Source organism: Carica papaya, chromosome 4 (assembly GCF_054855325.1).
Source record: "Carica papaya isolate Zhongbai chromosome 4, ASM5485532v1, whole genome shotgun sequence".
Taxonomy (NCBI): Eukaryota; Viridiplantae; Streptophyta; class Magnoliopsida; order Brassicales; family Caricaceae; genus Carica; species Carica papaya.
The window spans coordinates 5,128,641-5,155,767 of NC_142312.1; the positions used below are offsets into that span (position 1 = coordinate 5,128,641).

The window sequence follows — 27,127 nt, forward strand, 5'->3', positions numbered from 1 at the left end:
CCTGGTTTCCGATTTTCTTTTCAAAAACACCCCCAGAATATAAATTTTCACCATTTTTTCCCAAAATCAATTTTAATTAAATCCAAATAATATTTTTACCCAATTTTATCACTATTATTATTTTTATTTTCATTAAACTAAATTAAATTAAATAAAATAAAAAATCAAACAAATAAATAAAAATAAAAATAAATAAAATAAAAAATTTTATTTTTATTTGGGTGTTACATATTATTTAAATATTACTTTTCCTACTGAGTATATAGAACTCGTCATTTCCATGCAACCCCATAGGAGAAAGATAGTGAGGAACCGACCTTTGACCTACCCCTTGAAGTCTATGAAGATCTGGTAGATCCACAAACCTACAAGTTATTATCAACTCTTATTGTAATTGATTATTCTTTATGATCTTTATTGGTATTGTTCCATCAGGTTTCTTTATCAGTCCAAATGCAAGAGCAAGTTTCTCATTGTGATAACAAATGGATTCAAACTTTTCCTCCACAACAACATCATGTAGAACTAAGTTTGTATCCGGACTAAAACTAGCTTCTTGCAGCTTTTTAATAAGTTTGTTCAGCTCTTTATATATCATTTCTGTTTCTGGATGAGTCCGATCCTCTGCTACAAACTTAAAGATGTAATTATCAGTCTCAATCCAACTATAAGCAACAAACTTTTTGACATTCTTAGCCTTCATGAGAGACCTCAGAGATTTGACATCTTCCCATCTCCCTAAGCTGGCATACATGTTAGAAAGCATGATATAAGGGCCAGCATTGAGAGGCTCCAATTCAAAGAGGTGCCTAGCAACCATCTCTCCATGTTTGATATTGCTCTTCTTTACAAATACTGATAAAAGGGTGGACCAAATTACGGAATCTAGATCATGGGGCATGTCTTTAATTATATCCACTGCCTTATCTAAATTACCTGAACAACCAAGAAGACCTATCATGCATGCATAATGATCCAAAGTGGGTGTCATGTTGTACAATTCACTAATTTGACAAAAATATCCCTTTCCCTTTTCGACTAAACCAGCATGACTACAAGCAGACATAACACTGAGAAAAGTAACATTGTCTGGTTTTAAGTTTTCCTGCAACATTTTTTCATAGAGGGCTAGTGCTTCAATATCCTGTCCATTTTATGTGAAGCCCCAAATCATAGAGTTCCAACAAATCACATTCCTGGTTGGCATCATGCTAAATAGAACCCAGGCATCCCCAATGACTCCACATTTGCAAAATATGGGATGTATGATGTTAAGCATGGTGGATACAAAACAATGATGATTCAAAATGCATGTGAGCTTGGCCCTTTGCCTTATCTATGATAATAGTGAAGAGGGACACTCTACAGAGCCTTGGCTTAAAAGGATGACCCAATGGCCAAGTTCGGGCAAAATGGGCTCTGGGCCAGATATGTTATTAGATCCCCCAATGGGTTCTAATATGTAACTGTTTTGAATGAACATAGAATATGAGAGAAAAGAAAGAAAAATTCATTTAACTATTATCTTTGGGGGGTTTCTATCTCTTCCTCCTCTATATGTAAAATGTCGATGAATTGCTCCTTGTGAATGAGATTGGCGTTCCCTCTTATGAGAATGGATTCATAATGTGATATGTATGGCTGCAATGGCAAAATATGGTCATAGTCATTAGATTATACCCAATATGAAAATGAAACTGATTGGTCATTCACATGCAAGACTTATCCCACACTTTGATGAGTTCAATCGAATAGTGAAAGAAGTGATCCTCTTGCATTTTAATATTTTATATTTTGCCACGTATAATTTCAGTTTTATAAATGTGTAATTAAAACTCATATTTTAATAAGAGATTTGTAATAATTTATTTTGGTGCATATAATTTTTATCATATACTCAGTAATTTATTTCTGTATTTAACACTCTTATGTGTTAATATGCATTGGAGATGCCTTAATTTAAATATTAATTAAATTAAGGATAAAATTCCGGAAGAACCATTATTCCCAAATATCATTACAATCACCATAAAAGAAAGGAACAAAATGCAGATTCTGCTGTTCCAAGCTCTCACCATTCCTTCCGTACTTTGGACGGAAAAGCTTTGCAGAGACTACATAACCAAGCATAATCAAAACAATGGGAATAATAGTTCCTATATAATGGATACTCCTGTACGAGGCAAGCGTTTCATGCATGCTTAATACCTGTTTCATAACAGGACAAAAGCGTTATACGCTCCAAAAATTTTGAGCTTCAAGTTCAGGAAGATAATAGAAGAAATCAAACGAGCAGTAAGTGCTTAAAAGTTGATGAGCAAGAGGGAGAGAAACAAAAGAAAGTTACATAAAACCAGCACAGGAATAGTTTAGAACCAAAACTGTGTAGGCAGAGTTAATGAGGACCAGCAACTTCTCAAAAAGCGCCATACTTGTAGCTTGCTGCCATCTGTAAATGATTGCTCGAAAGGCAATAAAAACCATCCAATAAAATGAGATGGTATTATTTTAGTCAATCACCAATATGTATAAATGTAGCCAGATATTGCATACCTCTTGAGCCAGCAAAATCATCAATGCTGACTGAACGAAGAATATGATATAGCCAGGATATAGCCCCTATAAATTGGAGAGACGATAAAAAATATCAAATTATATTGACAAAAGTCCTAAGAATTTAATTAAGTAAATAAAACAATCATTTGTCAATAAGCAGAAAAACAACCTTTTTTGTAAAATATTGGAGTGACATTTGATTGTTGGTATCAGAATGATAGTACATATGAAAAAATATTGTTGGTATCAGAATGATAGTACATATGAAAAAATAAGTACCAATCAGGACATGACCTGCTTGCAATGGATCATTTCAGTGTTAGATGCCAAAACTGTGAACAACATATAGAGCTGACTAGCAACAGAAAACTAAGGGTCAATTGGTAGGAGGTTGAAGAGAGGAGGATTGAGAGTAATTTGGTTCTTGTAGCAAATCATTAATTTTTTTCATTACTTGTTATTCTCATTTCATACATTCTATAGTAACTAAAATTTGACCCTGGATGTGCTTATTCACTATATAAATTAAATATATTAAATCACATTAAAAAAAAAAAAACTAAACATGATACAAAGTGACTCGTATTATATTCAAACCCATTCACAGATCGAATTCCTGGTTTTCGCAGAAGCGATTAGAATTCACAAGGATGTTAGATCACCATAGAAGCATAAGAAAAAATTATATAAAATGGAAACACCGGCTGCTCTGAAAAAAAAAAAAAGGAGAGAGAGAGAGAGAGAGAGAGAGAGAATAACAGCAAAAACAAAACAAAACCATTTCCTGGAAAAGATAAAAATCATTAACTAGCAATACAAAGACCTATTCAGCAAACGCAAGCCCAGAACAAAACTTGTAAAACATTTATGGATCAATCCATTGATCAAATGTTAGGATGAGCACTATGAACTCTATTGAAATAGGACCATATTAATGACTAACTTGTCAAGACAAAAACACATTGAAATGGAAGTTCACGAAATAAATTTTCATTTCAACAATACACGAAGTGCAGGGACAACTACGAGTTGAATATCAAATACAATAAAGCAAGAGTGAAAACACCATGTTCAAGAACGAAAAGGGATAAAATCATACTCACATGCCACATACCGCTGATGGCCTGTGTCACCTACAACTGGAAGAAACCTGGTTTCTTCCCCTTCTTGACAAGTCTCTCATAAACATCCGCAACAAGGTAAGTTCGATACGTCATATTTAAGCTGTAATGTCTAGCTTTGTAGTCATCTCACATATTATAGATATCAATTCCTTATACCAGAAATAATTCCTAGACAAAACTAAATCTAAGAAGATTGAATTTGATTAAACCAGTATTGATTGTGGTTCAATATACTTCAAAGAGGTGGTTTTTTAAAGTTATCCTCTTTAAGCTAATGTTGTGTTTACTTCAAATATATTTTATTTCCATTGAATTTTTATAACATATAGAGATTAGTTATAATTTATATTTTTGATGCAAAAATAAATCAGCTTTAGTCATGTAGTCATATTTCTAATTCCATAGCTATGAATTTTGTTAAAATTCAATGGAACGGTAATATGTAAGTGACTAGTTGTTAAAGTACATCTACTAAAAATTGTCACAAAAAGATCTACTGATATTGAATTTAATTGATCCTAAGATTAGTCTAAAACTTAAATATACCATTTCATTTTTCAATTAGTTGAAATGGCATTGAACCATACATGTTATAAATTCAAACCACATTTTTAAACTATGTCAACTAGAGAAACAACTTTCTATATGAAGGAAGAAGGAATAGTGCCTGACCTTCATAAATCAGAACCTGGGAAAGCGCCAGTGTCAGACAGAGACAAAGAGAGCACTCTAACTTTAAAACTCGAAATGATCAGTGAATTCTGAGAAGACATCAAGGTAATTTGTGATGAAATCTCAAAGGAAAACTACAAAATTACCAAGAAACTGAGAAGGAAAGCAGCTACGACTTTTAAAGCATCCTTTCTGACAAGTTCTTCAAATTTTTTAAATTTGATAAACTCTGTATAATATACAAGATAATCTATTCTTCAAACAATATTAAGTGGATTGCTAACTCACTGAAGCAACAACTCTCTGCATTTCATTTCTCTAGCCAGAAGAGAGCCTGCTGAAAAAATTTCCAATATCAAGATGAGTACAAAAACTATTTTACATTCTAGCGAACTGAACCCTCTCAATAATTTCTTCCTCTGTTTTGCTCTTTTGATCACTGTTCTCATTAGAGGCATCCATCAACAGAGGTCGATCCCTCTCAATGTTGTTACTACCATTCTCCACAAGGGAAAGCTTATCCATCACGATTGCATTCCTCTTGTAGTTCCAAACAAGCATTGAAATATAGTCCTGAGGTGACACAAGTCCCTGTTCTATGATGCAACTCCTTTGCTCTTCCAGTGTTTTTGGATCATCAAGCTTTATGTATTCAAGCAAGGTCTTCTCATGATCAGGTCTCCAATTACTTGGAAAAGGTGTGTAATCAGTTTCAGGAACAAGAGACATCCTGGTATACTGAAGCCCATCTATTGACTCAACAAGACCCATTCTAAGAAGATTATGATATTCAGGTGACTGCCCTTTTTTCTCTTTCAAAGGACGACTCAGATTTCGAGAACCAATCTTATACACCTTTGCTCTTGATCTGAGTTTGTATTTTGCAGCATAGAGCTTAGCAAGTGAACCCCTTAGGATGTATGAACAAAAATTAACAATCTTCTTCCTATTGTCTGCAAACCTATACCACTCAACCATTGTTGACAAGAACTTGTTCATTTGTGCATTAGTGTGAGCTTGAGTTGCATGAAACATTCTAAAACAAGGCTGTGGATCTGGATCCCTATCCCCTTTGAGAAAGTTCAACTTCCTAAACTGTTTGATGCACTGTTTCAAACTTGCTGTAACGGACAAAAGGGTACCCACACCCTTCTCACTAATTATCTTTCCACCAGTTGCAGTATACCGAAGAGTTGGATACACCACTCTCCTGCACAATACATGATCAAGGAACATTATACCTTTGGTTATGTGTTCAATAGGGAGGCTTTCATTATCAAGCTTAAGCATGTATTTCTGATCACAAAACTCAATCAACTGCTTTCTTAATGTCGCAGCATCTATCCTAGGTCCTCGAACTCCAATCAGAAGATGACCCCCATATCTTACATAATCCATTTTCCGTGTCTTATCTGGTCCACTTGTAGGCACAAATTCTGGCCAAGATGTATTTCCCTGATCTGCTTCCCCTTCTGGGCTATTCCATATGACATCGCTTTTTGATGGGCGATAGAACTCTTTAATCTTCCCCTCAATCCAACGGTCCAGTTCATCAAGGCATATATTAAACAAAAGTGGAGTAAGGATTCCACAATGCCCCCATGAAGGAACTTTCTCTGCTTCTTCAGGAGCAAATCCAAAAAACGATTCTAACCAATATGGATCAGGCTTCGGCTCATCATCTGCCAGTACTCTTTTCTTTTGGTACTTTCTCTTCTTCTTTTTCTTCTTTTCCCCGTCATCAATCTGACTCGTTATCACTGGTGTAACCAAGGCTGATTTTATCAAATCAATCACTTTCTTATCCCTCACATCTCTCATCATAGCACCAATCACCAATCCCACCTTCATTCCATCCAAAACTGCACTTAAATCCCCTTTTATGTACCACAAATAACCCGCAAAATTTCTCCTAATCACCCTCAACACCGTATGCGCATTCCTCCCCGGCCTAAAGGCATATGATTTCTGCGAAAACCTAGCCTCATATATTGGCTCCAACATCATAAGCAACACTTCTTGCACTACCTTGTCCTGAAAAGACGCCGGCTGTGTTGTTGTCAGAATTGCCTTTATTTTCCTCTTGGACAGTGAATCATAATCAGTCTTATCTTTAGGCGATTTAATGAAGAAATCTAACCTGGCTCCCCACTTAAACCTACTATCAAGAACCGCATTTCTTAACGCCAACAAGTCCTCTAATGCAGACCTCTGAATGGCGCTACGGGGCACATAGGCACCCATCTCATCGCAACACACTTTTTGATAAGCCAATACCCACAACTCAAACCTACGAAGGTACGATGTCAAATTAGTCACTGTCCTATCAGGTTCTCGGAAATTCTCAATCCACATTTGGGAACAAACCGAGACGCCATCTTCTTTCATTAAGGTGGCCGGGTCATCAGGATCCGGTGCATGCCGATGCACCGGGTGAAACGACAGGAAACGAAAGAACAAAGACCAAGTTGGGCGAGGGTTTAGTGAGCTCGATTCGAAGTAGAGCGAATGATTGGTTGTCCGAAGAAGACTGGAATTTGTGAGAATCTGACGGGTAAAAATGGTGAGACTTCGATGCATTTGGGAACGGCAATGACAATAAATAGAATCAGCGAGTGATCTTTTGATGGTTGCAACAGCTGCAATCAATCAATCAAATCCCCAAAGGACCGAACAAAAAAAGTGGTGACAAATAAATGTTTGATCAAAAAATGCCGAGGAACGAAAACTGAAAGAGAGATTTGTAGAACTCCTTACGTGTAGAGCCGAAAGTTGACTTGAACAAAGCATGAAGGGACAGGGAGAGTGATTCGCTACTAGCTGTGTGTTGAGAAACCCTCGTTAAAACCCCGCTCAGTGAAATTTTCGACAAGTTGCAGTGATGCCCTTCATTTTCTTACTAATCATGTTGCCTTCCACAATTTCCTAATGTTTAAGACAATTTTCTCTTTCAAAGTTATCTATCTAGTTATATATACGCGCGCACACAGAGATTTGTAGATATGTATATATGTGTGTGTGTGTAGTTTTCAGGTACTCACCTCCTATGTTCAATGTTAACGTGTCGAGTTCAAAGTAGATTTCAACTAATCCAAATATTTCATCTCTACAGCCAACTCAATTTAATATGGATAAATAAATCACTCCCGTTAAAAACTAAATTTGCCCAAATTGAAGTAAATGCCCAAAAGTTCTAAATGCAAATTAAAAATAATTACAAAGATAAATTACATTAAATACTGTATTTGGTATATATATATATATATATTTATGTGTGTGCATATACTATCAAACTTAAATTAAATACTACACTATATTTTTTATAATCTTGATTTAAATTTTAAAAACATTCATAATAGAGCATAATAAAATAAATAATATAATTTAATTTTAGATTGATTTGACATTCTTAACTTAGAATGTATTTATTATTTAAATATTTTCAGTAATTATCTATTTTGTACTTAATTACTTTGTATTTATTGTGGACACGATAAATAATATATTAAAAGTACATTATTCTTGTCTTTTTATATTAAAAAAAAATCCTAATAATATTTTAATGCTCACATCGAATATAAACTAATTTATTTTGTAATATTCTAGATTCAATACGAATAACCTAACCCTTATAATATACTAAAGCCCCAGGTGGCAAAGAGTCAATATCAATGTATTTATTATTTAAATAATTTTATTAATTTTTTATTTTCACAATAAAAAATCTTTAATTATTTATTAAAAGCCTATGTTTTATTGATATTGTTAAATTTTGATATATTAACATTTCTAATTAACAGTGTAAGACAATATTAATTATAAATATTTTAGAAGAAAAATTTTCACAGAGGCTGTATAGTTAAACAACTATTGCAAGCACTATGCGATAATAATTTCTTCATAAATTACTTTGATTAATATGATTAATATTAAAACTTCGATTGTCAAAATTCAATTGCAAAAACTAATTTATTTTTAACAAACTGAAGCCAAAATTAACCATTGATTAAATTAAGCATAGAATTCCAGAAAAGGAAACAAATGTTATATATATATCCAAAGTAGAGAAGAATCATGATTCCCAAATCTCATTACAATTACTATAAAAGAAAGGAACAAAATGCAGGTTCTGCTGCTCCAAGCTCTCACTGTTCCTTCCGCACTTTGGACCGGGAAGGCTTTGCAGGGACTATGTAACCAAGCATAATCAACACAATGGGAATAATGGTTCCTATATAATGGACACTCCTGTACGAGGCAAGCGTTTCATGCATGCTTAACACCTGTTTCATAACAGAACAAAAGCGTTATAAGCTCCAAAAGTTTTGAGCTTCAAGTTCAGAAGAATAATAGAAGAAATCAAACGAGCAGTTAGTGCTTAAAAGTTGGTGAGCAAGAGGGAGAGAAACAAAAGAAAGTTACCATAAAACCAACACAGGAATAGTTTAGAACTAAAGCTGTGTAGGCAAAGTTAATGAGGACCAGCAACTTCTTAAAAAGCGCCATACTTGTAGCTTGCTGCCATCTGTAAATGACTGCTTGAAAGGCAACAAAAATCATCCAATAAAATGAGATGGTATTATTTTAGTCAACCACCAGTATGTATAAATGTAGCCAGATATTGCACACCTCTTGAGCCAGCAATCATCAATGCTGACTGAACGAAGAATATGATATAACCAGGATATAGCCCCTATAAATCGGAGAGATAATAAAAAATATCAAATTATATTGACAAAAGTTCTAAGAACTTAATTAAGTAAATAAAACAATCATTTGTCAATAAGCAGAATACTCAAACAACTTCTTTCTGTAAAATATTGGAATGAAATTTGATTGCTGGTATCAGAATAATAGTACATATGAAAAAATAAGTACCAATCAGGACATGACCTGCTTGCAATAATATGGATCATTTCAGTGCTAGATGCCAAAACTGGGAACAACACATAGAGCTGACTACCAACAGAAGACTAAGGGTCAATTGGTAGGAGGTTGAAGAGACGAAGGATTGAGACTAATTTGGTTCTTATATCAAATTATTAATTTTCATTACTTGTTATTCTCATTTAATGCATTTTATACCAACTAAAATTTTACCGCTGTGTGCCTACTAAACTTTCATAAGATACATGATCCTAATTGGACACACAGTATGGAATAACCAATTCCATTTTAGAAATTAATTGAGAATTAACTATATTAAATTAAATAAAAAAATATAAACATGACACAAACTGACTCATATTACATTCAAACCCATTCACGGATCCAATTACTGGTTTTCACGGTAGAAGCGCTAAGAATTGAGAAGGATGTTTATTTCAAAAAAAGAATTCACAAGGATGTTAGATCACCATTGAAGCATAAGAAAAAATTATATGAAATGGAAGCAACGGCTGCTCTGAAAAACAAAAGAAAAAAAAAGAAAAGAGAGAGAGAGAGAGAGACAACAAAAACAAAACAAAACAAAACTAGTATTTATAAAGATCTCTTCGGCAAGGACAAAATACAAGCCCGAACAAAATTTGCAAAACATTTATGGATCAATCCCTTGATCAAAGGTTAGGATGAGCACTATGAACTCTATTGAAGTAGGACCATGGTAATGACTAACTTGCCAAGACAAAAATGCATTAAAATGCAAGTTCACGAAATAAATTTTCATTTCAACAATACATGAACAGCAGGGACCACTACGAGATGAATATTGAACACAATGTTCAAGAAAGAAAAGGGACAAGATAATACTCACATGCCACACAGCGCTGATGGTCTGTGTAGCCAACAACTGGAAGAAACCCGGTTTCTTCCCCTTCTTAACAAGTCTCTCATAAACATCTGTAACAAGGTAAGTTCGATACGTCATATTTAAGCTGTAATGTCTAGCTTTGTAGTTGCCTCACATATTATAGATATCAGTTTTTTATAGCACAAAAAATTGCTAGAAAAAAATAAGTCTAAGAAGATTGAAGTTTGATTAGACTAGATTTGGTTGTGGTTCAATATACTTAGAAGAGGTAGCTTTTCCAAGTAACTTTTTATGTAAATTTATTAATACCTAAATTAGAACCATGATTAGGATACATCCAAGTTCAGCCTGTAGTCAACTTTTTACACTTACAATGGCGGAGCCAGGTGCTGACTTGTATGTTCCAAACAAGTGGTAACTCAACTGCACTCTTTGCAAATTCAACTCCTAGAATGTTTACATTTTTTGCACGGTCCCATCGTGGCCTAGGCGGAGTAGATTCTGTCCAACCACTGAAACCCAAACCAGATATAATGATAGAAGCCTCTGAAATTGACCAGATGAAATAATATTTCCAACGTGCGGTAAATCCAGACATGTACTGGTAGCTCAACCGTTTCCAAAATCCCCATTCTTGGTATAAGGGATCAGTGAATCGTGACAAGGGATAGTAGGGTACCAGGTATAGATACAAACCCATGCAAATAGCAGCTTGAAAAAGAGCTCGAAGAGTGGCCCCATAAGGTGATGGTAACCGGCTTTTCTCTGAACGACCCCAAATCTGAAAAAGTATTAATTGAAGAATTAAGAAAGAACGGAAAACCCAATAACCACCAAAGAGACAAAGCAAGTTAAGAATAGACAATGGTAAACCTACCCCCTTCCCCTCGGTCCACTCAAGATAATCCTTGACTTCATAAACTGGGCCGGCAAAGTGACTACCACAGCAGAGGCAGTAACCAAAATACTCAATCAACGAAGGTAATTCAATCAACCGATTTTTCTTTTGTGCTTCACGTAAGCCTTCCTCTTTTAACAATCCATCATTATAATTTATTGCGCACGAAATGACTTTTAATGTTAACACCATTAAGGCTCCTAAAATTTAAAAACAAAAAAAAGCCATGATTGAGAAATGCAAATTAAGTAAAACAGCAATTAGTCACACAAGTATACGGCCACACATTCAAATAAATAGAGGTCTAACAATCTTCGTAAAGGAAAAATGCGAGTTTCTTTCTTATTGGTTCATATTAAATTTGAATTCTGATAGTATAACAAAACCTAGTACAATGAAATATGTAGAAATTTGACATTCACTTGAGAAAGAACATTTAAACCAGTTCAAGCAAACTTGTAAAAGGCAAAACCTGAGGAATTTCTTACCAGTGGCATCTATTCCTCCTTCCTTCCATGCATCTCCACTCATGTAATATACATGACTACACACATATGCAAATAGTCAGTACTCGGAAGCTTTGCCCTTCTAAAGCCTGCTTCTAAGAATTCAATTTGATATGTTATTTAATATTTTTCATTGATTACAGCAGATAAGCAGTTACCAAACAGAAGCAATAACCAATAGATTACTAAAATGCATATCAAAACGCCGAACCTTTGTTATTTTGTGGAATTTTATTAAGCTTAGGTTTGAGTAACATAAATAGCAAATAAGATTAAATTCCAATTCAAACTTTGATTAGAAAAAAAAAAAAAAAAAAAAAAGCAAACTTCAATTAAGACAACAATCCGCAAAACTAAAGAAATCAAATCAATAACCATTCAGGCAACAATCTAACATCCAAATTCCAAAGGAATTAAAAAAAAAACCGATAAAACCTCAATTAAATAATAAAAGTCAAACGTACCAACCGATGAGATAACCAAATCCAAGGAAAAAGGTTATGATGCCGCATTTTGGCCGGTAAAACACCATTGAAGCGTAGGCCAACAGCATAGGCACCAAAAAATGAAGATTCGAAGAGAAACCAAAGGAAACATAGGAAAGAACCGCCCCGGAGGCAGCCGAGTAAAGATGACGGGGAAATCTACCCGGAATTATCCGCCACAAGAACGAGACCGGAATTGTTGCAACGAAGCAAAGGAGAAAGCGGAGAACAGGGACGGAGACTCCAATTGCAGCGGCCATGGATTCCATTTGAAGATCCATGGTTGGTTAGAATTGGGTGCTCTCCCTCTGACTCACTCAGCTCAGTTGGTGGGGCGGAAAAGGGAAGTTTAGGGAGAAACCTGAAGTGGGAAGTGTTGAACTGCCAAACCTCTGGGGCTTTGACACGGTGGTGTACGCCAATGCCACATAGGAACCTGATTTGAATTTACCAAATTATCCCTTTCCAATATTTTTTTCTCTAACCTAATTAATTAAAATAAACTATGTTGATTTACAAGGTTTGCGCGATGTATAAATAATTAATAAAGTAATTAAATCGCTAAATAAAAATTAAATTTTTTATTAGTTTTAATAAATAAGATAATTAAGAAATTTTGATTTTCTTATCCATTATCAAATTTAATAATTATAAAAGGGAAAAAAAGAAGAAGAAGCAAATTAAAATGAGTGTGCATGAGAGGAGATTGGTTGAAGAACGCGACTTGAGGATCTCAAGATAAGACATCCGCGAAGTTATTGCCGGTGCAGAAGGTAGTTTAATGTCTAATAAATTAAATTAAAATCTTTTCGTTTTCAGTGTCTTTTTTTTTTTCTTTTTTAATTTAATTTAATTTAATTTACTTTTTAAAATAAAAAATATTATTATTAAACATGTATTGATTAATGTTTTATATTTATATATCTTAATATTTTTATATTAGAATTCATAACTCAAATTCATATATATTTTTTTAAAATAAAAAAATAACTACAACATTGTAGCTAATTATTATGGGTTATTTATGAAAATTATAGTAGAAAATTGTTACATTTAGTATAATATTAAAGTTTCTAACAATTTATGGTGATAAAAAAATGTTAATAACTTGTAATTGATTGTAATAATTATATATGAAGTGTACATTGAATATCACATTATTTAATTAGTTTTTTTTTTTTCTTTTTGTAAATTGTTGAAGAATCTCAACTGTCAACATTCAACGACCCATATTAAATTATGCTCACAACTTTTGCAATTTCCTTGAAAATGGTATTAAATTATGCACACAACTTTTGCAATTTCCTAAAAATGGTATTACCTATGAACAATAAAGCACAGACGCCTTTTAATCACAAGATATTCAAATAGAAAATCACTCATCACTTCTTTTAAGTACTTTAAAACTTATATGAAAATATAATATATTTTACCTATATATCATCTCTATTGACTCAAATATATAATAAATTCGTGAACCATATTCCATTTATTTAAGATTTATATTATTTTTTTATTTCTTTAAACTCCTTTACTTTTAAATAGAAATGAAATTCTACTGTTAAATATTATTTAATTTGTATTAAGATTGTGTTGCAAATTGTTGACGTGATACTAAGTGAATCATAAATAAATTTTTTTTAAATGTAACAGTTGTAACACCCAACATTTAATTTTTTATTTATTTTTACTTTTTATTTTTTTATTTTTTTAAATATAATTATTTATTAATTGAATTTAATTTAATGAAAATAATAATAATAATAATAATAATAATTGTGAAAAAATTAGTTAATGATTAAATTGAAAATAATTTTGAGAAAAATTGATGAAAATTTAGGTTATATGGGTATTTTTGAAAGAAAATTCGAAAACTAGAGGTCAAAATACAATTTAAAAAAATTGCACCACGTCAGATGGCCGGTCAGCAGCCCCGACCAACCAGGACACGCCAGCTAGCAGAGGCACTGACGCAGGAGGCCATGCGGGGGGAGAGCCACGCGGGCGATCCGCGTGCATGCGATCGAACGACTGAGGTTCGTTCCTGCGTGCACGGACGACCTAAATTGAATCGCGATCGGACGGTACATATCAAAAGTGATAGATGACCTAGATAAAAAACGGATGGGTATAAATAACTTCATCCGCACCCAAACCCTAACCCTAGCCGCCAGAGTCCCTCACCAGAAAAGACAGCCTACTCGGCCAGTTTCATTTTTCTACATTTTTTCAGTCAACCAAGGGCCCTAAATGTGTTTTCTCACAGGAACTGATGCAAATTTGGGTGAATTCGGCCGAAAACAACCAACCCGAGGCGGATCGCCACCGCCGTGCTGGATTTTCGAAATTGGTCGAGTAGGCCCTGAGACTGATTTTTGGGTTATTTGGGACATTTGTATGTACCGTAAGTGCATTTTAGTTCCCGATGAAAAATTCAGGGAACCCATTGACTGCCCGTAGGCGCAGTAAACCATTTAGCTTTTCGGTGTCAAATCAGGTAAGGACCTCTCACCCTATTTTCTATCATAGATTTGAAGTTTGAATAAATAATAATACGATCTTTTGTACACATTAAATAGATGTGCATAATTAATTACGGATTGCTAATGGAGCCCGAATTGGACATTGTTCTCTGTTGATTTATTTTACAGTCTAAAAGTATGATAGTATCTAGTTTATATATTTTATAGTTTAAATGTATGTATTACTGTCTTACTTGACATCTGCTTGATTTTGAGATTTAAGATATGATTGCATTACTGGATGCATGTTCATTTATTTATGTGATTATGTTTGATTTGGTAACAGGGGCTAAGAGAAAATAGAAAATGGGTGTGATCTAATAAACAGATAAGATGATAGCCTCACTAGATATCTTAGGAGATGGTGGATGGACCAGGTTCATAGAAAATCCTACCGTGAACGTTGTCTCATACCAGACGGGGTATGGAGACTTGGTCGTTTAGCGCTCACACCGGATGGGATATGGGGACGACCCACTTCACCCTCATACCGGATAGGGTATTGAGGTTTAATGTCTCGGCACTCATACTATACGGGGTATGTGGTCGGCTATGTAATTAAGACTGTTAAGGGAAATGGTTCACGTATAGCGGGAACACCCCTATGGATCATTATGGATACTAGTAGGCTGGTGAAACGAGAAACGGTTACGATTTCGTTTATTGTTAATAAATGTAGATTTATGATATATTATATGTTGCTGGTCGTGCATGAGGTCATGATCTGTATGATATTATTATTTCTATAATTTGTTTTCATAAATTCTCCAATGGTAAGTAAAATAGTAAATGGTTTTATTTTAAATAAATGTATTGGTTTAAATCTAATGCTCCATTGATTATTTTGATTTTCTACCAATCTATGCTTCTGTGTCGGTGATATAGTGTGATGTCCTTACTGGGTTAGTGTAGTTCACCCCTTATTTAATCATTTTAGATCAAAAAGACCTAGTTTTCGAGCCGATCTTCAAGAAGATTGCGAGTAAATGCTAGATATTTTATATTTTTCTTTGTTTTTTTTTTCTATTTCTCATGTTTCTTTCAGAAGATTCATTCTATGATGTTTGTTTAGTACTTTTAAGTTATTGTGTAAATGATATAAATCTTAACATTTTATTTTACTTCCGCACTTAAATTATTATATATTTTATTTTGAATTTTCATAGTCGTTACAGCATTTGCGTGGATGGCACACTGGATAAAAGCACCACCACCACATCTATTTTATTTTATTTATGAGATTGAGCTCTTGAATTTTCTCCGTCTTGAGGCTTAATCTTTGAATTGTTAGTTGTCAGTAACTATTCCACTATATTTAATAGAAGTTGTTTCATTTTGCCGAATTCTTTATTTATTTATTTTTATTTTGGATTTATTTTTCTCCTATGGGTCCCTCATTTCTCTAGCCATGTATTTAATTTTCCTACTTTTTTAGAGTTTTGTATTATTTGATTCAACTATTTTGCCATGAAAAATGCTTCGATACTATTGTTACATGAAAAATTTTTATGAATTATGAACTAAAGAAAAACTTAGAATCATTGCTTTGGGGAGGGAGGAAAAGGAGAGATAATCATAGATCCAAATAAACATATTTTCATTATTTTTTATAGCTTTTATACTGTCGATTGTAGGTATTTATGCACTATTGTGCTTAGTCAGTTTAACTTCTTCTATTATCTCAACTACTTTCTTAATTTTTCCATACAAAGGATTCTATTTCATAATTATTTTTTTTTATAATTTTCGTATCATTTCATAACTTTCATAAAATATATATCAAAATGCAGATATTTTTAATATATTATTTTTATAGTTTTGGTAATATCCGAATATAGAATTTGATCCGAGATCAGTTTTGGCATTTATAAAAATAATTAAAAAGTAATTTTATGTTATTTTAATTTAATTTTATTAAATTATTTAAGAAAAATATGTTATGTACGTAGTTGAAAGTAATTTTTGAGTAAATTGGTGAAAATTTAAGTTCGGTGGATGTTTTTTTAACAAAAAATGAAAACATGGGGTCAAAATACAAAAAGAAAAAATTTGCCCACGTGAGACAACTCAGTCAGCAGCTTCGACAAATCAGAGCACACCTCGTGGCAAAGTACATTGACGTTGGCGCCATGCGAGAGGCCACACGGGCAATCCCAGTGCCCAATGATCTGACGGCCCAAATTCGATCCTACGTGCGTAAACAACTCATATGCATTCCCTCCTTATGCGCAATCGAACGAATGAGATCAATCGCAATAAACAGTACAGATTCACCCACGCATTTGGCCTAAATAAGCAAGGATCGGACAGCTCTCTTCGCTCTATGTCGACGCGGATGGATAACCCAGATCGATACAGGGTGAATATATAAATATCGCATCGCAAGGGAACCCAAACCCTAGCTGCCTTGCCCTCGCCGGAGAAGAAGGACCAGCCGCTAGATACAAAGACCGACCATCAGCCGCCGTTGCACCGAAGCCGTCGCTAACCATCAAAAAAGGTAAAACTCTCATCTACCCACTCGGAATTCGATTCTGAGTCTCTCCATGCCTATATCAGAGCAAAAGAGATAGTGAGCTGAAAATCATGGGTAAAGCCCAGCGGAGCCACCGCAGCCGAAATCCTAAAACCCCTTCGATGAGCCCTTTTATGTTTCCCATTTTATGTAATTTGTTTACTATTGTGTTCATCATCCTTTTCTGTACAGATTAGCCAAAGAAAAAACCCCAGCCGCTAAGGAGAACCGACGAAGCTGCCGTACCCGGAGACCCTCCCGCTAGTAGATTTAGTTTTTTGTTATTTTTTTTATCAAAGAAGGTCCCCTTATGTATTTTTTCACAAAGGTACGTGTAAAACCGTCCAAAACTGTCAAGGCTTAAGTAAACTGCCACCATGGGCAACAGTGCCGTGTCAGAACCTTAAAATTAGCTGTAAAGGATTTTCAACACTGATTTTGGATTTTTGGGATATTTTTAGTTGCGTGGTGAGTATTTTGAATTTTTGGAATAAAATTCAGAAAATTCAGGACCTATTAGGAGGCGTAGTAGACAACACGAGTCTCGAAACACCGATCCGAGTAAGAATCCTTAACCATATTTTCTGTTATGGTAAATGAAAGCTTAATAATTAATAATTGTGTGTTTTTGTAAAAACTAAAAAAATTATAATAATAATTACAGATCACTAGTGAAGTCGAAAAATTGATCAGTGTACGTTTGTCCTAAACTCATTTGTGTTGCATATTTATGTTTCTGTACTGCCTAAATTCCTTGTTGTTCCGCCGTATGATTTAAATTATCATATTTAATTGCTTGCTCGTTATTGATTGTCTGATTGTAATTTTTATCTGATTAACTAAGTTGAAAATAAATGTCCTGAGTACGTTTCTTGATTATTAAGGTATGAAGTTGTGTTGTTTGCATAAATACTGTTTAATTAATTTATGAATATAATATGAGAGGTTAGCATGTGTTTTGTGTTTATTTTTTGATGGAGATCTTTATGTGAAAAGTTTATTTGGTATATTGAAAAATGACGGATGGGCTCGGTACATAGAGAACCCTACCGTGAACGTTACCTCATTCAGACAGGGCTCGGAAGTCTCATACCGAAAAGCTTTAGAATATATAGTTTACCCTCATACCGGACGATGTATCGATGCGATAAAATATTTAGCGCCCATTACTGGACGGAGTATAGAGACAACTGGTTAATTGATAAATTTGGATATTTAGTTCACGTATAGGAAGACATCTTTACGGACCCACAGATGTACCAGTAAGCAAGTAAGAAAGAAAAATTGTCGTTTTTTGTTCACTTGTGCATGAAATTAAAAAGTTGTATGGATATTGGTTTTTATAGGTTGATTTGTTAAAAACTCGTAACAGTAAGTATGGAATAAACGATTTTCTTCATGATTCTGTTAGTTGTTTTGTGAGTTTTACCAACTTTTATTTTCCATATCCATTATTAGCGTGATATTCTTACTGAGTTAGTATAGTTCACCCTTTAATTAACCATTTTAGATCAAGAAAATTAGGATTTAGATCTCGATCAGTAAGAAAATTGTGAGTAGTTTACCTTTCGGACCCCTTCAAGAATTAGTGGAGGTTAATCCCTATGATATTTATCTATTTGTTTTAAAATATTTATTTACTTATTTTTACAAAATATTGTAGTAGTGACATTCATGTATCTCTATTGGACATTCTAATTTACTGTGTAAAAAATGTAAATCCTAACTCTATTGTCTACTTCCGTATTTAAATTATAAATTAATTTCCTTTAAGGTCTCAGACTTTTACATTTTTTTTTAATTATGACTTCCTATGTGTTCATTTACTTCTTTTTATAATATTCTACTTATGTATACATTGTAGACCTATATCTATCCATTTTGAAGATATAAATTAATGCAAAAGTTTTATAGTTTTTCTTCTCTTAATTATTGAACTTCTTTAGTCATGAAATCACATATTTATTTTTTTTCTCGATTTTCATATTTCATTGCAATCATCTTACAACTATATAATTAATGAATGAATAAGTAAAAGTTACAGAGATTTTAAAAATTTTAACCACAAAAGCTAAGGTTAATTTGTTTATAGAAAAATTATGTAGCAATATTATAAATCTAGATTCTAAAAATTATGCGGATCAAATTAAATTTTTACAAAATATTAAAAAAAAATATGACGTTAATAAATTCATTAACAAATGCATTCAAGTCCAACAAGAATAAGAAAGATAAGAAATTTGGGAAGGAGAAGAAAATAGCAAATGTGTTTTCATCTGATGTGGTATGGAAATGGTTGCCTTAAAAAAGAATGTCTCTTATTTACCCTGATGGCGCATCAATAACATATGATACCTTTTTTAAAAGAAGTTAAACAATATTTAATAGTTTGAATTTATTTCAATATATTTTGAAAATAATGACAATTAAATAGAAAAAAAAATTGTATAAAGACTTAAATAGAAAATCGAAAATAGTATAAAAATTTATTATGCATTCAAGACATTTTTTTATCACTTTATCTTAGATAAAGCTTGAAGTTTATAATGCAGATTTAAAAGTAAACATATATATTTTATTTTTTCGGGAGTTATCATATCAAAATTTATATTATGTAATAGAATATTAATAGTATCATAACCATACCACAAGATTTTACACATTGAATTTCAAAATAAAAAATAAATAATTTTTTTTAACATTTTGGCATTAATTTAGATTATAGTACATAAGAACGATTATAGTAAAAAAAAATTTATCCTATTAGTGTAATTTGATTAAAAATAATGTACCAAAAAACTTTTGATTTCATTGTAAATGGTAAATATAAATATTTTGTAACAACCTGTAACATTAAAAGGAAATAAATTATAAATTAAATGCGAAAACGAAATAATAAAGTTAGAGTTTACATTCATTATACAATAACTTAGAATACCTAATAGGGGTACTGAAATGACCATTCTAAAAGAATAAACTAAAAATCAAATAAATAAATGGAAAGTAAACAACTGGACATCCTATTCGCAACTCTCTTGTGGATCAGAATCTTAATCTTACTCCTCTTGATCTGAAATAGTTAACAAAAAAGTGAGTTACACTAGCCAAGTAAGAATGTCACACTACTCACCGATAAAAAAATGAAGGTTGGTAAAAATCATAAAAGCAACTAATGAAGATCTTAATTTAAGTAAATTCATTTATTATAAATAAAATCGTTTATTGCATACTTATTGTAGCGAGATTTTCAAAATTGCCCTATAGAGGCAATAACATAAATAACATCATGATCTCATTTTCAATTAGCTAGAACAACAACTTTCTCTTTTTATCTGTCTACTAGTATCCATGGGGATACATAGGGATGTTCCTACTACGCGTGAATCCTTATTCAACATTATCAACTGACCGGTCATCTCCATACCTCGTTCGTTATGAGAGCCAAAAATACCATCCTCAATACTCTGTTTGGTATGAGGGTGAAACGGGTTGTTCCCATACCCCGTTCGGTATGAGTGCCAAAATACCAAATCTCGATATCCCATCTGGTATGAAGCAACATTTACAGTAGAGTTTTTTATGTACCTAATCTGTCAACCATCTCACAGGATATCCAGTAAGGTTACCATTCATCTATTCATTTAATCAAATAATTTCTGTTTACATTTAATTTTTAGTTTCACAATTTAGATATAAATCACGTAAAATAAGCAATACATGCATCCAGAAAATACAACTGAATCATTTTACTAATTCCAATGTATTATTATGCATTCAAAACTGTAAAATCAAACAATCAGTTAAAATATGACAAACAATAATAAATAACTGATTCCGACTCCATTAGTAATCTGTAATTAATTATCGATATTTTTTAAATTACACAAAATACCGTATTATTTATAATTAAACTTCAATTCCATAACAGGGAATAAGGTGCGAGATTCTTACCCAAATCGGTGTCCAAAACACAGTTGCGCCTATTGGCGGTCTTCGGATTTCCTGAATTTTCCTTCGGACTTTAAAACACACTTTAAGTACCTAAAAATACTCCAAAAAATCTAAAATCGGTGTTAAAAATCTTTTCCGGTCAATTTTAAAATTCCAGCACGACGGCAGTGGTTTGCCTCGGACTGGTCGTTTTGAGCCGATTTTATACTCATTAATGCGAGAAAACACGTTAAGGGCGCATTAGTTGGCCGAAAAAGTCGAAAAACAAAAACTCACTAGTGGCCAGATTTTCCAGTGCGGCGGCTCTACTGGCTTACCTTCGTAGTTGGACATTTTTCTTCGGTTAACCTGTAGAAAATAAAATTGTAATTATAATTGTGAAAAAATAGCACAAAATAGGAATCGAGAAGAGGCTCATCGGAGATGATTTTTGGTTTTTTTGCGGCGATGCCGCCGGACTTTACCCGCGATTTCTAGCTCATCCGCCGGTTATTTTACTCCGATTTGGCCATGAGGGTGTTCAAAATCAAAATTCAAGCGAACAAAATTTTTTTTTACCTCTTTTGGCGGTCGAAGGTGGCTCCGGTGCGACGGTCGATGCCTTTTTCTGGTGATTGATTCTTCTTCTCTGGCAGGGGGCGGGCGGCTAGGCTTAGGGTTCAGTGTGAAGTGAAGTATTTATATCCGTCTCCTTTTAATATGGGTCGTCCATCACGTTTGATATCGACCGTCCGATCACGTTTAAAGAAGAAATGAATTTAAACTGTTTATTGCAATTTGATCTGGACCGTACAATCCCGTTTAAAGAGTGAACGAATCTGAGTCGTTCATCGTGTTTAATCGCGACCGTCCGATCGCACATGAGGAGGGAACGGATCCGAACCATTCACGCGCGCGGGAACAAATCTGGACCATCTGATCGTGGACACGCGGATTACCAGCATGACCTCTCATATGGCCCCGCATCAGCGTGCCTTGCCACGCGGCGCACTCCGGTTCGTCGGAGCTACTGATTAGATGGTCTTACGTGGCACATATTTTTTATAAATTGTATTTTGATTCCCAATTTTTAATTTTTCTTTCAAAAATATACCCGAATCCAAATTTTCACACATTTCTTTTAAAATTATTTTCAATTTTATTATCTACCCTTTTTTTTTTCTAAGTTTACATTAAACAAAAATTTATAAAATTAAAAATTATATATTTATATATTTATTATTATTATTATTATTTTAAAAAAATTAATTTTGAGTCAAATTTTAGTTTCAGATATTACATATTTAGATACTTATAAAATAGATTATAGTACCTAAACGAAATCTGATTGTAACAAAGAATTACTAATAGTTTTACTAAATTGAAATATTAAATTATTAGAATCCTCGTACCAGTCACAAAAAAGTATTATAGATAAAATTACAAAAAAATACGCACACGAAAAAAAACAAAGTGAAATGTACGATAATTAATAAATTAGATGGAGTCTATACGTGTTCATCAATCTGACATGCCAAGTCAGTACTCGGTCTGTTCCCAAAATCCAAACGAATAAAATCCGAACCGGCTCAAGATACTTGAGCCGGTCGACCCGAGAGTCTTCTTTTTTCAGTTTCTTTAAAAAATCCCTCCCTCCTTTGGAGTCCTTTTTCACTTTTAGCCATGTGAAGAACAAGCAGGCGGCATTCTTCCCAGTCTCCCTCTTTCGTTTCACAAATATACAGAAAACATTTCGTTATTTTATTATTATTATTTTTCTGATACCTTTCTTCTTCGTGTTATTGTGGCAGACCCTTCTGCTTTTTTTGATCAAATTCTTACTTTCTAATTCAATAACAAAATTGCATGCACTGTCAGTTTGTGCACCAATCTCTAGGACCCTTTATTTTTTGTGCTCTTTCCTCTTTTGGGTGGCTTGATTTTTTAATATCAGAAGATTTGAAGATATGAAGAACGAGGAGCAAGCAAGGTCCCTGTTTGGTATTTCTCTCTCTGATCGACCCAAATGGCAACAATTGTTCATATGCTGTTCTGGTTTCTTCTTTGGTTATCTCGTTAATGGCATCTGTGAGGTTTGTTTGATCCTTATTTTTGTTTAATTAATTTATTTGGAGTGCACATAATTCACCTCAAGTAAATGTGTGTATATATTGCTTCCATGTGTATGTCAAGAATTTTGCTTATTTCTCGGCTAATTAATATGGTTGTTTTTATTTTGATTGGTTGGTTGATTATTATTTTTCTGGGTCTGAGTTTTCCACTTTGCATGTGTTGGGGATGCTCTCTGTTTGGTTGCTGAGAATATATGGAAAAAGAAAGGAATGGGAATTTCAAGTCTCATTATGCTGTTCTAGTTTTCAAATGATGGTTCTCGTAAATATTGATAAGGTTTGAGTTGGGCAGAAGTTTTTACATATTCTTCTCATGATGCCTCATTTTCTCTGCATCCAAAATAGGGGTTCAAATATTTGGCGGCATAAAGCTATAGTTATTTTACAGTTGAGTTAAAATAAACATGCACGCGGGTCTTTCATTTTAGGAATTGTTCTAGGTTACTGTTTTGGTCTTTAAATCTCCACTATTAATTTCTCATTGTATGAACAATCATAAATTTCTTATACGTGTTGGTTGTATAAGATTATTAACATCATTTTCAATTGATTCTAGGAATATGTATATAATCGGCTTCAATTCAGGTACTTCTATCATTGCAGCTTCACAAACTCAGCTTTTTTTTTAGGTCTAACTTATTGTGTTTATGTCAAATATGTTCATTAATTTCATGGTTCTTTTGTTTTACAGCTATGGTTGGTACTTCACTTTCGTACAAGGATTTGTATACCTATTGCTCATTTGTCTCCAAGGTTTCTCCATGAAGCGAATGATAAACCCATGGAAAACTTATGTGAAACTCTCAGCTGTTCTCATGGGTTCTCATGGATTAACAAAGGGTTCTTTGGCCTATCTTAACTATCCAGCACAAATCATGTTCAAATCCACCAAGGTAATCTGGAAAGGTGATTTTGTAATTTTTGTTTCATATTCAAACTTTGCCTCATGATTTGGAAACACGAAAGATCAAAACATAACATTGGAATAGCTTCTGATATAACATTTGTTTTAAATTTAGGTGTTGCCTGTCATGGTAATGGGTGCCTTCATCCCTGGCTTGAGAAGGAAGTACTCGGTTCATGAATACATCTCTGCTGTGCTTCTGGTTGCTGGCCTTATTCTTTTCACCTTGGCAGATGCCCAGACATCTCCAAATTTCAGCCTAATTGGTATTTTGATGATTTCGGGTGCTTTAATAATGGATGCCTTTCTGGGTAATTTTCAAGAAGCAATTTTTACCATGAATCCGAATACAACACAGGTGATAATAGTTATTAGTCAGCATATCAATGTAAATTTGATGTAGAAGTACAAAATGGTGAACTTTTTGTTTGTTCTTCTTCTTCAGATGGAGATGCTGTTTTGCTCAACAGTAGTAGGATTGCCTTTTTTGCTTGCACCAATGATTCTAACGGGGGAGCTGTTTAGAGCATGGAATTCCTGTTATCAAGTAAAGGGCATTGTCTTCTATCATCAGTAACTTGCTTCTTTTACCTCGTGCTTTCTTTTTCTGCATGAAAGAAATTTCTGTTTTGTTTGTGATGCTCAACAAGCCTGTTAGATTGACCGACAAATTTAGATAAAGTAAAGGCGAATGAATGATTTCTTAGTTGATTATATGCATTAGTATATTTATTTCGGAGAAAAATCATTGTACTTGGTGAAGACCCAAGTTAGAATTTCTGCTACTCTTTCTTCTTATTAAGAATGAGTGAAGGTTTGATCCTAAGTTCAATCTCAAAATGCAAGGAAGTGCCTTCGATACTTAATTATAATATATTACTTAGTTCCTCTTGGATAACGAAAGACTAAAAAATCACTTGTTTCTTTTTTCTTGTTGAGAACAATTGAGTCACTTGTTAGGTAAGATACTTGCAATTGATCATTTAGTTGGTTACGTCCCTAACTTTCCCAATGATTGTAATTCCTAATGTTATTCGTTTTTGTGTTGCTTGCTCGAATAAATTGCAGCATCCATACGTGTATGGGGTTTGGTTTTTGAAGCCATGGCCACGTTCATCGGTCAAGTGTCCGTTCTCTCACTCATTGCCATTTTCGGTGCTGCCTCTACTGCAATGGTAAATATTATCTTTTTCCTCTCCCCACATTTTGTTGCTCAAACTACTATTTTCTTTTTTTATAAAAAAGATTACTCTTTAACTACATAAAGGTTAAGAGGCCTAACTGGTGTATTCTTCTTTTGACTTCGGCAGTTCAGTTTTTACAAATTGTTTTTACTCTGGTTTTATTTCTGGGTGTCAAATGTAGATGATAATAGTTGTTCTCTTTGGTCTACTAGTGATGGTCTTAGACTCAAGTGTGTAGTGTTTGCATGTTAAAGATATAAACTGTTAACACAGTTCATGGATATATGTATAGACACTCATAAAAATTAATATTTTAATAATTAGATAGTATTTATATACTAATAACAATACAATTAATCTCTTAATAAGAATCTACAATCTCATAAAAAGGAGTTGAAGTTGTTTAGTTATGGAATGTCGGTTTAAATATTTATTAACTGATATATACATGTGCACATATATATATAAGTCAAAATACTTAATTTTACCTTCAACTTTTTAAAAATATTCAAAATGTACAATAAATTTTCATTGCATTTAAATCTGACTCTCAACATTTAAAAATGTGCAAATCACCATCTCACTGTTTAAAAAAAATTAACATCATTAAATATCAGTATATGTAGATAATGATGTCATCTATTTTAATCTACATAGATACTATATATATAACATATGACATCCATATGAATCCATAAAAAAGAGATTTGTCTGTGTCCTAAAAGCTTTTTTCCTTGTTCATCTATCTCCCACTAAAGATTTAATCTATCTAAGAAGTTGTCGATGAAGCCGGCAGAGACATCCTCTGTTGATGAAGCTGATAGTGGACGAATGGAGAGGCTTGTGGAGCTCCGTTCGCAAAAAGGATGAGACTTCCTCGTCAATAGAGCTAACAGCCACGCTTTCTCTCGATGGTGGATGAACGAGGAAGACGGTGGAGGATCAATGGTGGATGGACGAGGATCTACAAGGCATCCACGTGGAGTAAAACAAACGAAAAATATCGCTTATATATATTGATATTTGACAATGTTAATTTTTATTATCAACAAAATGGTGATTTATACATTTTTAAAAGTTGATTTAAACTCAAAAAAAAAAATATTGTACAATTTAAATACTTTTAAAAAAATTGAGGGTGAAATCCAAGTATTTTGGCATATATATGTATACTATATTTCTGTGTGCAGATAACAACCGCAAGGAAGGCGGTGACTTTGTGGCTATCATACTTGATATTTACAAAGCCATTGACTGAACAGCACGTCACAGGACTGCTGCTGACAGCCATGGGAATCATATTGAAGATGGTGCCAGATCCTAAGCCCTCAACCAAGGCTCCAAGCTCCTACAACACTGTTGTTAAGCATGGAAGTTCCTCTTTCATTCAAGACAAGAACCAGCAAGAAACTAGCCTACTAGCTCAAGAAGAAGATGAAGAAAAGAGACCGTTTGTGTAAAAACTCCTTCCCCAACCCCCACGAATATCTCAATGCGAATGGTTTTTTATTTTTTTTCCTTCTATTTTTTAAATATTAAATTATACATTTTTTTTATTTTTATTTTAGTTATAAAGGAATAATGGAATGCTAAAATGGTCTTTCAATATAAATGGTATATGTTCTTTTTTACATATTTATTTTATTTTTAAATAAATGTGAAGAAATTATCAATATGAAAAATAATAATAATAATAATAATAATAAATGATAAAACAAAAAACTTGTTAAAACTTTATATTTTATATAATTTTTTTATGAATTAAAATAAGATATACTATGCATAAAAGTTTTAAATTTTTTTATAAAAATACAACATGAATTTAAAGAAAATATATATAAATTCTATCTATTATATGTGTGCAAAATATGAAAAATGTGTAAATCATTCTTTATAAGGGTTGTACACATATTGGGGTCGTATGAGAACTTTGTCAATTTGGATTGG

At 33.2% G+C, this 27,127-nt stretch overlaps 3 protein-coding genes and 1 pseudogene across 7 annotated transcripts; 1 reads left to right on the forward strand and 3 right to left on the reverse strand.

Moving 5' to 3' along the window:
• Positions 1-385: 385 nt before the first annotated feature.
• Positions 386-1,114, reverse strand: LOC148266227 (pentatricopeptide repeat-containing protein At4g02750 pseudogene; annotated as a pseudogene).
• An 840-nt stretch (positions 1,115-1,954) lies between these two features.
• Positions 1,955-7,308, reverse strand: LOC110817486 (Intron maturase, type II family protein). Of its 5 annotated transcripts, XM_088217542.1 has the most exons (5): positions 4,641-7,308; positions 4,353-4,441; positions 3,660-3,780; positions 2,554-2,619; positions 1,955-2,449 (listed from the first exon to the last, which is right to left on the reverse strand). In XM_088217542.1, the coding sequence occupies exon 1, from the start codon at positions 6,930-6,932 to the stop codon at positions 4,731-4,733; it is 2,202 nt and encodes a 733-aa protein (XP_088073668.1). In that variant the 5' UTR covers positions 6,933-7,308; the 3' UTR covers positions 1,955-2,449; positions 2,554-2,619; positions 3,660-3,780; positions 4,353-4,441; positions 4,641-4,730. The 5 variants fall into 5 exon arrangements, with proteins under 5 accessions (XP_088073668.1, XP_088073669.1, XP_088073666.1 ...); XM_088217543.1 differs by having other exon boundaries at positions 3,660-6,991; positions 7,110-7,308; XM_088217540.1 differs by having other exon boundaries at positions 3,660-4,441.
• Positions 7,309-8,336: 1,028 nt separating this feature from the next.
• LOC110817487 (lysophospholipid acyltransferase 1-like) lies at positions 8,337-12,387 on the reverse strand. The gene is made up of 8 exons (XM_022046036.2): positions 11,973-12,387; positions 11,491-11,546; positions 10,982-11,202; positions 10,477-10,885; positions 10,108-10,193; positions 8,982-9,045; positions 8,775-8,887; positions 8,337-8,635 (listed from the first exon to the last, which is right to left on the reverse strand). Exons 1-8 carry the CDS (start codon positions 12,272-12,274, stop codon positions 8,498-8,500), a joined length of 1,389 nt encoding a protein of 462 aa, XP_021901728.2. The 5' UTR covers positions 12,275-12,387; the 3' UTR covers positions 8,337-8,497.
• A 10,242-nt stretch (positions 12,388-22,629) lies between these two features.
• Positions 22,630-26,699, forward strand: LOC110817559 (UDP-galactose/UDP-glucose transporter 4-like). The gene is given in 8 exon segments (XM_022046156.2): positions 22,630-23,053; positions 23,649-23,677; positions 23,784-23,985; positions 24,112-24,354; positions 24,442-24,543; positions 25,065-25,080; positions 25,083-25,171; positions 26,371-26,699. Coding segments are annotated over 8 exon segments (1,077 nt in total). The 5' UTR covers positions 22,630-22,927; the 3' UTR covers positions 26,641-26,699.
• The last annotated feature ends 428 nt before the right edge of the window (positions 26,700-27,127 follow it).